Source organism: Leptopilina heterotoma, unplaced genomic scaffold (assembly GCF_015476425.1).
Source record: "Leptopilina heterotoma isolate Lh14 unplaced genomic scaffold, ASM1547642v1 Lhet_235, whole genome shotgun sequence".
Taxonomy (NCBI): Eukaryota; Metazoa; Arthropoda; class Insecta; order Hymenoptera; family Figitidae; genus Leptopilina; species Leptopilina heterotoma.
In genome coordinates, this window is record NW_025110952.1 from 278357 (window position 1) to 290475 (window position 12119).

General features: G+C 17.7%; 1 protein-coding gene across 6 annotated transcripts in view; it reads left to right on the forward strand.

The window, feature by feature from the left end:
- Positions 1–12119, forward strand: part of LOC122502604 (MOB kinase activator-like 2) — a 65627-nt gene that overhangs the window by 18716 nt on the left and 34792 nt on the right. For 3 of the 6 annotated variants that reach the window (XM_043612753.1, XM_043612752.1, XM_043612751.1), the window contains exon 2: positions 5320–5441. The exons of 2 other annotated variants lie outside the window; for them this stretch is intronic. In XM_043612753.1, coding sequence (XP_043468688.1) covers positions 5341–5441 — 101 coding nt within the window. In that variant the 5' untranslated portion in view covers positions 5320–5340. Of the gene's footprint in view, positions 1–1946; positions 2014–5319; positions 5442–12119 lie in introns of those variants that run through there. One more of the 6 variants, XM_043612754.1, reaches the window with a different exon arrangement.

Consider the following 12119-nt stretch of genomic DNA (forward strand, 5'->3'; position numbering starts at 1 on the left):
TTCAAAATAATTGAATTGTTTTGAAGAATTTTATTAAAAATTTTTTAAATAATTGAATTTTTTTTGAGAAATTTTTTAAAATTGTAGTAAAAAGTTAATGAATTCCCGCGAAATATTTTATTATTTTATAAAAATTATTGAATTCTAAGAATTTTATTTAAATTTCCCAAAATAATTGAATTGTTTTGAAGAATTTTATTAAAAATTTTTAAAATAATTGAATTTTTTTTTGAAAATTTTTTTAAATTTGTAGTAAAAATTAATGAAATCCCGCGAAATATTTTATTATTTTATAAAAATTATTGAATTCTAAGAATTTTATTTAAGTTTTTCAAAATAATAATTGAATTGTTTTGAAGAATTTTATTTAAATTTTTCAAAATTGTCGTGAAAATTAATGAATTCCATCGAAAAAATTTTATTATTTTTTAAAAAGTAATTGAATTCTAAGAATTTTATTTTAATTTTTCAAAATAATTGAATTGTTTTGAATAATTTTATTAAAAAATTTTTAAATAATTGAATTTTTTTTTGAGAAATTTTTAAAATTGTAGTAAAAATTAATGAATTCCCGCGAAATATTTTATTATTTTATAAAAATTATTGAATTCTAAGAATTTTATTTAAATTTTCCTAAATAATTGAATTGTTTTGAAGTATTTTATTAAAAATATCAAAAATAATAATTGAATTCTTTTAAGAAATTTTATTAAAATTGTAGTGAAAATTAATGAATTTCAGCGATAAATTTAAAAATTTTGAAAAATAATTGAATTCTAAGAATTTTATTTAAATTTTCCAAAATAATTGAATTGTATGGAAGAATTTCTATGAATTTTTTTGAAAATATTTGGTTTTTTTTAATTAATTTAATTGAAAATTAAAGTAATTGAATTTTATGATGAATTTCTTTTAAGCTCTTAAAATAATAGGGTTCGTTAGTAATTGTAACTAAAAATGTTATTAAAATACTTTAGAAATAATTGAATTCCTTTGAAGAATTTTATTTCATTTTTTGAAAATTATTGAATTCTTTCGAAAAATTTTAATAAAATTATATTGAGAATAATTAAGATTTGAGAAATTTGAGAAATTTTATTATTTATGAAAATAATTGAATTTTTTCATGAAATTTTGTTATTTTTTGAAAATAATTGAATTCTTATAAAACTTATAGGTATTCAGACAAAATGTTTAAAATTAATTTTCATTCTTTCAACAAATTTCAATAAAATTTTTTAAAATAGTTGAATTCTTTCAAAAAATATTTTATTAAAATTGAATAAAAAATAATCGAATTCTTTAGAGAAATTTTATTACAGTTTTTGAAAATAATTCAAATTTTTTTATCAATTTAATTTAATTTTTCTAGAAATTTTTTTATTCATGAAAATAATGGAATTCTTATAAAACATTGTATTTAAATTTTGGAAATTAATTTTTTGTTCTTTCGAAAAATTTTATTAAAATTTTTTAAAAATAATAATTGAATGCTTTTGAGAAATGCATTAAAATTGTATAAAAAATAATTGAATTTATTCGAAGATTGTGATTATTTTTATGAAAATAATTTAATTCTTACGATGGATCATATTAATAATTAACAATATTAATTTATTATGTATTTAATAAGTAAATTTTTTTTTAAATTTTAAATCTGAAATTATTCAAAAATAGAAGTTGATTTTTTAAAATAAAAATTTTTGTTAACTTTTTGCGCGTAGTAACATTTAGCGTAACATTTAGTAACATTAGCGCGTGTAAAATTGGCTAATTAATTAATAATTTTTAAATTTAAATCATTAAAAATTTTCTTTGAAGAAGTTGTTATTTTTTTCAAAAATCCTTTTTCATTATTCGGTATCAAAAATAAAAAAATATAATTTGAGATATTTGTCGATAAAGAAATATTTTGTTCCATGCAATAAGAGCTTGTTTTCCTATATACCAGCAGCAAAATTTGATCGTATTGAGTTTCCTCCCCTATAATCAACATGAAAGGCCGTATATGAGGTAAATGTAAACATTATAAGGCAACTAAAATGTCTCGATTCATTATTGTATACGTGTCCCTTAATTCACAATGTACCGACAATATAAATTCTAAAACAAACGCATTGATTTTTTTATTTCTAAATTTAGAAATTTTATATATATTTACCTATGTGTTTTTACCACTACGTGTTTTGAAGTTCTTATTAAATATAGAATTTTTCTTTCCAAAATTTTAAAATTAAATCATAATTTGTTTTTTATAATTTTGTTAAGTTTTTCTAGATTTTCGAAATATTAGAAAAAATTTTGAATTTTTTACATTAATGTATTGAAATTAGAAAATTTCAAAATGTAGAATTCTATGAGTTATACTTATGAATTACACTTTTAAAAGTTCAAAAATTATTTCAAAGAATTCCAAAAATATAATTCTATTATATACTGTATGTATAGTTTATACTCTAAATACAAAAAAATAACGATTTTTGAAAATATGTAATTTTATGAGTTCTAATTTGTAAGTGAAAAGTTTTATGAGTTTTAATAATATGAGGTCTGTTATCTTCTTTAATAAGTTTCATGACACTTTGCTAAATATATTAAAAGTCTAGAAAATATGTTTCATTTTTGACTTTGTTTTTTAAATGTTGTATTCTATGAGTTCTGAGTACTTAAAATTTTATGAGTTCTGAAATTATTCAAGAAAAATTTATAGAATAATTGACAGACTATTTTGAGGTTAAAAAAAATATCATTAAGCAGTGAAGTACTTAAAAATATTTTAGAAATTTCAATTCTATGAGTTCTGATTTACGATAATTATGAATTAACATTTTATGAGTTCTGAAATTATTGAAAAAATAAGACAGTTTGCTCTAAGGTGAAAACACCAAAAGAAACGAAGTAGTTTAAAATATTTAAAATTGTTCAATTTTATGAGTTCTGATTAATGAATTAACATTTTATGAGTTCTAAAATTATTCATAACATAAGAATAAAAAATAAGACAGTTTGCTTTGAGGTAAAAATACCAACAGAAACAAAGTAGTTTAAAATATTTTGAAATTTAAAATTCTATGAGGTCTGATAAATCAAAATTTTATGAGATCTGATATTATTAAAAAAAAATATAAAATAATTGACAGTTTTACTTTTAGCTGAAAAAAGAAATTAATTACTTTGAAATATTTCAAAATTCTATGAGTTCTGATTACTTAAAATTTTATGAGTTTCGAAATTATTAAAATTAAATTTATAAAATAATTTACAGTTTTAGTTTAAGGTGAAAATACAAAAAGAAATTAAGTTTTTTTTAATATTTTGAAATTAACAATTCTATGAGTTCAGGTTTATTAAAATTTTATGAGTTTTGAAATTATTAAAAAAAATTATAAAATAATTGCCAGTTTTTCTTTTAGGTGAAAAAAGAAATGAATTACTTTTAAATATTTTTAAATTCTATGAGTTCTGATTAATTCAAATTTTATGAGTTTTAAAATTATTTTTAAAAAATATAAAATAATTTACATTTCTACTTTTAGGTGAAAATACCAAAAAAATAAAGTACTTTTAAATATTTCAAAATTCTATGAGTTCTAACTACTTGAAATTTTATAAGTTCTGAAATGTTTGAAAAAATAAATTTTTTAAAATAATTGACTTTTTGGTTTTAGGTGAAAATACCAAAAGATACAAAGTACTTTTAAATATTTTAAAATTTACAATTCTATGAGTTTTTACTAATTAAATATTATGAGTTATGAAATTATTGAAATAAGTATAAAATAATTTACACTTTTACTATAAATTGAATATTTCTAAAAGATATAAAGTACTTTAAAATATTTTAAAATTCTATGAGTTCTGATGAATTAAAATTTTTATGAGTTCTGAAATTATTAAAAAAAAATTATAAAATAATTGACAGTTTTACTTTGAGGAGAAAAGGAAATGAAGTACTCTAAAATACTTTTAAATTCTATGAGTTCTTATTACTTAAAATTTTATGAGTTCTGAAATGTTTGAAAAAATAAAATTTTTTAAAAATCCACATTTTGCTTTTAGATAGATGAAAATATCAAAAGAAACGAAGCACTTTCAAATTTTTTTAAATTTACAATTCTATTAGTTTTTCTTAATTAAAATTTGATGAGTTTCGAAATTTGTGAAAAAAAAAATTAATTGACAGTTTTACTTTAAATTGAAAATTTCTAAAAGAAATTAAGTACTTTAAAATACTTTATAATTCTATGCGCTCTAATTAATTAAAATTTTATGAGTTTTGAAATTATTAAAAAAAAATGGTAAAATAATTGACAGTTTTACTTTGAGGAGCATAAGAAATGAAGTACTTTAAAATACTTTTAAATTCTATGAGTTCTTATTACTTAAAATTTTATGAGTTCTGAAATGTTTGAAAAAATAAAATTTGTAAAAATCCACATTTTGCTTTTAGATAGATGAAAATATCAAAAGAAACGAAGTACTTTTAAATATTTTGAAATTTACAATTCTATGAGTTTTTCTTAATTAAAATTTTATGAGTTTTGAAATTTTTGAAAAAAAAATAATTGACAGTTTTACTTTAAATTGAAAATTTCTAAAAGAAATGAAGTACTTTAAAATATTTTAAAATTCTATGCGTTCTGATTAATTAAAATTCTATGAGTTCTTATTACTTAAAATTTTATGAGTTTTGAAATTTTTGAAAAAAAAATAATTGACAGTTTTACTTTAAATTGAAAATTTCTAAAAGAATTGAAGTACTTTTAAATATTTTAAAATTCTATGAGTTCTTATTACTTAAAATTTTATGAGTTCTGAAATGATTGAAAAAATAAAATTTATAAAATAACTGATTATTTTACTTTGAGGTGAAAATACCACAAGAAACAAAGTACATTTAAATATTTAAAAATTTATAATTCTATGAGTTTTTATCGACTAAAATTTTATGAGTTCTGTTAAGAGTAATGTAAAGTTTCTTTTTGAATATTCGTATAGAAATGATTTTAATATTAAATTTCAAAAAAAAAAAAAAAGAAAAAACTATTTGTAACTAAAAATAGAAAATTATAAAATTGAAGGCCATTTTTATAAAAGTTTTACTGCCGAACATTGTAGTAATGAAATTTTTAATCTGTCTTTTTTTAAAAACAATTTTTTTTATAACTGTTGTTTCAATAAAATCGGTTTTCAAAGTTACTGTTGATTTTAAAAAGCGTATAGAGTACATTATAGTGTAGGGTATACTTTATACCTTAGTTTAAAAATTTTTTTTTGTGTTTTTTGTTATTTTACAATTTTTTTATTTTCTTTCTATTGGTTCCTGTGAGTGTCCTCATCATGTTCGGTTTAGGTCTAGGAAGTAGAAAACTACTGAAATATTCGCCAATTGACGCTGCACTTTCAGTTGATGTCGAGGAAACTGTCACTTGCTTCTGCAGGTGAGTTTATAAATATTTAACGTTAAAAAAAAAACAATTAATATTTATTTAAATAAAATATAAATAAACATTTCTTCATTTAAATAAAAAAATTTATTTATTTTTTATTTAAAAAAAAATTTTTTTTTTTATTATAACAAAATTAAATTATTTTTTATTTAAATAAAAAACAAATTATGAAAAATGAATTATAAAATATGAAAAATATAAACGAATTAATTGAAAGAAGAAAAATTTTTTTAATTACAAAAAGTTCTTTTTTTTAAAAAATATCAATATCTTTGGTTGAAATTAATATTCTTTAATGCAATAAAAGCTGAAATTTTATGTTTTGCCTCTATCTGAGAGACTGCCAAGTTTTAAATCAATCTGTCAAGTCGTTTTTGCTTGATGCGCGAATAAAGTTATATAGCATTTGAAATCAATATTTTATAGTAATATGAAAAAAGAGATAAATCTGATAAGAAGTTTTATTTTTTTTACTCTCGCAAAATTATCACTTAACTTGGTTACGAATTCAGGACGAAAAATCCGATAAGAGGTCAAAAAAAAAGAGAAGAAAAAAATAATACTTTATTATATTTTGTCTCCAAGAGTTTTGTTGTCAATGCGTCAAAATATTTATTACGATTAGTTTAATTATCTTTTCAATTCTGTTTTGCTGTATCATTTACTTATTTAGAATTTCATTTTTTTTCAAATTTCTTTTTACTTTAATTCTATAAGTAAATTTTTATTTTTTTTCCCAAAAAGAAGAAAATTAAATTTTGTTCAAACTTTGAGATTTTTAGTGAAAATTTTTAATGGAGATGTAGAAATTATGCAAATTTTCTTTATTAAAGTTAAAATAATATAAATAAATTAGCTAATTTCTTAAAAACGGAAAGTTTTGTTAAAAAATTGTTATTTTAGAAATATAAGTCGTTCAAATTTATTCCTTTTTAAAATAAAAAATTTGAAATTTTTTCCTTTGCTTTATAAATTTTTTTTTTTTTTAATTTTTAGTTTTATTTTTTATTAAAAATTATTATTGAAAATTTAAAATAAATTTTTTTCCACTTATGGATCAAAAAACAAATTTCAATTTTTTTTATTGTAAAAATAAATAAAAATAAAAAAATTAATAATTTATTCTAAACAAATTTTAGAAAATAGAACTTCAGGAAATACAAAATGGGGGTTTTTTAAAAAAAAAACCCCCCTCTCTTTTTTTAAAAAAATATTATTATATTGTTATTTGTGAAAATAATTGAATTTTGCAAAGAATTTTATTAAAATGCCTCAAAATAATTGAATTTTCGGTTATTTATCATTAATAATTATTGAATTCTTTCGAACAATTATTTATGTAAATAATTGAATTCTTGGGAAGAATTTTATTAAAATCTGAAAGAATAATAATTGAATTATTTCAAAAAAATGTAATTAAAATTGTATTAAAAATAATTGAAATCCTGGATTGAATTTTATTATTTATGAAAGTATGAATAGTTTGCAAAGAATTTTATTAAAATTTTCAAAAATAATTGAATTACTAAGAAGAATTTTATTATTTATGCGAAAATAATTGAATTCCTCAGAAGAATTTTATTATTTATGAAAATAATTGAATTATTGCGAAAAATTTTATTCAAATGTTTAAAAAAAATGAATTTCTGTGAAAAATTTTGTTATTTCTTGAAAATAATTGAATTCTTCATAAGAATTTTATAAACATTGAATTGAATTGAATTCTTGTGGAAAATTTTATTTGTGAAAACAATTGAATTTTTCGATTAATTAATTTAAAATATAGTATTTAAAAATAATTGAAATCCTGCGAAGAATTTTATTATTTATGAAAATAATTGAATTCTTGCGAACGATTTTATTAAAAATTTTTTTAAAAAATTGAATTCCTAAGAATTTTATTATTTATGAAAATAATTGAATTATTGGGTAAATTTTATTCAAATGTTTAAAAAGAATTGAAAAGAATTGCATTAATGTGAAAAGTTTCGTTATTTTTTGAAAATAATTGAATTCTTCATAAGAATTTTATAAACATTGAATTGAATTCTTGTGGAAAATTTTATTTGTGAAAATAATTGAATTTTTCGATTAATTAATTTAAAATAGTATTTAAAAATAATTGAAATCCAGCGAAATATTTTATTATTTATGAAAATAATTGAATTCTTACGAACGACTTTATGAAAATTTTTTTAAATAATTGAATTTCCAAGCAGAAATTTATTACTTTTAAAAATAATTGAATTCTTCTGTGAAAATTTTTGTTATTTTTTAAAAAATAATTGAATTCTTCAAAAAGAATTTTATAAACATTGAATTAAATTCTTGTGGGAAAACTTTATTTGTAAAAGTAATTGAATTCTTGATAAGATTTTTATCAAAAATTTTTTTTAACAAAATAAATATCCATGAAAAATATTATTTTAGTGAAAGTAATTGAATAGTGAAGAATAGTATAACATTTTTTTTTTTAAATAATTGTTTTAGTAGATGAGCGCAAAGCCGGAAATTATAAATTTATAATAATATTTAAATAAATAAATAAAAAAAAGTCCGTCTCGAGTATTTTTCTAAATAAAAAATAATTTAATAAATATTAATTCTTGTAATAAATTTTGACTAGGGTCAGAATGAGGAATAATTTTTTTTTTATATTGAAAATAAAGTATAAGGAACAAATTTATTTGATCGATGCGATGAGTTTGTCTAAAAAGAAGGAAAATTAAAGTTAATATATAAAATGATCGTCTTCCCTATTAATGGTAAAATGTTTCAAGTAAGTAAACAAGAAAATGTCATCTTGGTCCAGAACCAGAAGTACCCTGTCCGCCAAAGTCGCGTCATTCAGGCACCTTCGTGTATCGATCCAATCTCGTAATCCTGCAGAGAGACATCAAGTGACGCCAACCTTCAGACATTATTTTAATGACGTCTTTTTAATCTCGAGGCGATATTTTTAGATTTTACTTTTTTTTTTATTCGCCTCAATTTTTTTTTCTCTTTTAGGCCTACATAATTTATTATTCATCACACACTTATTATTTCTTTATTTACTTTTTTTTATAAAAATAATTATTTCCTCATATTTTCTGAGTTCACAGCGTTCATTTATAGGGTTAAAATTTTTAAAACAAACAAAAGTTAGTTTTTTCAATTTGTTTGCAAATTTTTCTGTCAATTCGGAAAACGGAAATGAAGTATTATTATTATTTTTTTTTTATTACTTTTATTATTTTTATTATTACTAATTATTTATTTAGATGAATATTTTTTGTGGTTTGTTTATATATTAAATTAAGTAAATTTTAGGCCAATTTTTTTTTTTTTTTTTAAATTGGCCTAAACATTAATTAATTTAATTATTTATTTAAATATTATTTTATAAAAGAATAAGAATAATAATCTTTTAGATTTAAATATTATTATTCTATTATTATTTTTATTAAAAAAAAAAAAAAAAAAAAAAAAAAAAATTATTATTATTATTAACAATTATTTTTTCGTACGTTTTTAAATATGCGTTTCCATTTTTATTTATAGTAATTATTGTTTTTTTTTAAATCAAAAAATTTAATATTAATTGGTGATTTTTTTTTTGTTTCAGGTAATTATCCAATTTTTCCAAACCAAGCATGGGATATACTTTTAATTCTTAAAAGTGTCACGGTTTGTTCCGCTTTGCCTAGAGAAGTATTAAATCGCAACTATTATTTATTTACTATAAGATGACTGAAGGGAAAAATTAATTTATTTATAAATATAGTTTAAATATTTTACACTGAAAAAAAATTTATTTAATTTAAATAACCGAAGTATAACAAAAGAAATAAAAAAAAATTTATATACCTATGTAGAAATATTTTCAAATAAAACTATTAAATTATAAATTCTATAAAGTTAAATGTACTCCTATTCGTACAAATTAAAAAAAAATTAATCTTCCTAAAGTTGAAATAAATGAATTAATTTCGTGATTGAAAGAAAATCAGCGCATCACAGCTTAGCGTCAATACCCACCTGCGTGTAGTCGATTATAAAAAAAAAGGAAAATTTAATTTTCCCCATAAAATAAAAATCTATAAAAAGATATTCATAAAAATAAATTATCTTTTACGCAAATACCCCTTGAAAAATTTATTTATTATTTTAAATAATTCTATTTAATTTGTAATTTAAGAAAATTAAAATTATATAATTAGTAAAGTAGTAAATTTTTACTAATTAATTAGTATAAATTATGAATTTTAATTAATATTAAATTAGTAAATTTCTGCAAATTTTTTAGTAAAATTTACTATTAGTAATTTCTACTAATTAATTACTAAAATTTTTAAATTTTAATAAAAAATAAATTATTAAATTTGCTTCTAATTTTTTAGCAAAATTTTACCAATTTTACAAATAGTAATTTACTGTTAGAAAATTATTAAATTTCAATTTAATTAGTAAAATCTGCCAATTTTACTGATAGTAATTTCTTGGAAATTTATTAGTTAAATTTACTAATTTTGCACGTAAATTGATAAAAATTATTATTAGAAAATTAGAAAATTTCTTACTAATTTGTTGGTAAAAATAATTTACCAATTTTAATTAAAATAATAGTAAATTATTATTAGTAAAATTGGTAAATCTTAGTAACAAATTAGTAGAATTTTACTGGTTTAATTTTCAAGAAAATTGATAAATTTTACTAACAAATTAGTAGAAATTTACTAGTTTATTTTCAATTAAAATAAAACATAATTTATTAGAAAAATTTACTAACTTTACTATTAAATTAGTAGAAATTACTATTAGTGATTTAGTTAATTTTTATTCTGGTAAATTTCTCCAAATTCGTTAGTAGAAAATTTACTAATACACTAATAGTAATTTCTACTAATTTATTAGTAAGATTTACTAAATTTACTAATGGTAATTTACTAATATTTTAATAAAAATTGGTAAATTTTACTAATTAATTAGTAGAAATTACTATTAGTAAGTTAATTTTAATAAAATTCGTAAATTTTACTAATAAATTAGTAAAAATCACTATTAGTAAATTTATTATTTATAAAGTTGGTAGATATCATTAATAAATTTGTAAAAATTTACTAATCAATTTACTAATCAATTTACTAATTTTAAATTTTACTAATAAATTAGTAGAAATCGCTATTAGTAAATTAGCTAGTAATAAAATTGGTACCCGATATTACTAACAAATTAGTAGAAATTTATTAATTTATTTTTAATTAAAATTACTATTAATACAATTGGTAGATATTACTAATAAATTAGTAGAAATTTACTAATTAATTTACTAAATGAAATAGAAATTTACTAATAGTTAATTACCAGTTATAAAATTGGTAAATTTTACTAACAAATTAATAAAATTAAATTTCTAGTAATTTGTTAGTAAAATTTACTAATTTTACTAATAGCAATTTACTAATAATAATTTCTACTAATTTATTAGTAAAATTTAAGGATTTACTAATAGTAAATTTTTGCTCTTTTGTTATGTCAATTTACTAATTTACTAATAGTAATTTCTACTAATTTATTAGTAAAGTTTACCAATTTTAATTAAAATAATAGTAGATTACTATTAGTAAAATTAGTAGATCTTACTAAGAAATTAGTAGAAATTCACTGTTTTAATTTTAATGATAATTGGTAAATTTTTCTAATAAATTAGTAAAAATTACTTTCAGTAAGTTACTTTTAATCAAATCCGTAAATTTTACTAATAAATTAGTAAAAATCACTACAATTAGTGAATTACTATTAATAAAATTGGTAGATACGATTAACAAATTTGTAGAAATTTACTAATTAAAATAGGAATTAACTAATTTTAAATTTTACTAATATATTAGTAGAAATCACATAATTAGTAAATTAATATTAAAAAAATTGATGCCCGATATTACTAACAAATTTGTAGAAATTTACTAATAAATTTACTAATTAAAATAGAAATTAACTAGTAAATTTACCAATTTTTAATTTTACTAACAAATTAGTGGAAATTTACTAATTTATTTTCAATGAAAATTACTTTTAATAAAATTGGTTGATATTACTAATAAATTAGTAAAAATTTACTAATTAAGATAGAAATTTACTAATAGTAAATTACCAGTAGTAAAATTTGTAAATTTTACTAACAAATAAGTAGAAAGTTATTATCTTATGTTTATTTTTAATTAAAATTAGTAAAATTAAATTTCTACTAATTTTTTAGTAAAATTTACTAATTTTACTACTAGCAATTTACTAGTTATTAATTATTAATTATTTATTATTAATAATTATGAATAAAATTGTTAGATATCACTAACAAAATTGTATAGAAATTTACTAATAAGTTTATTAATTTAAAATTTTACTAAAAATTAGTAGAAATCACTATTAGTAAATTACTATTAATAAAAATGGTAGATATTACTAAGAAATTAGTAGAAATTTACTAATTTTATTTTCAATGAAAATTACTATTAATAGAATTGGTAGATATTACTAACAAATTAGTAGAAATTTACTAATTTATTTTCAATGAAAATTACTATTAATAAAATTGGTAGATATTACTAACAAATTAGTAGAAATTTACTAATAAATTTACTAATTAAAATACAAATTTACTAATAGTAAATTACCAGTAGTGAAATT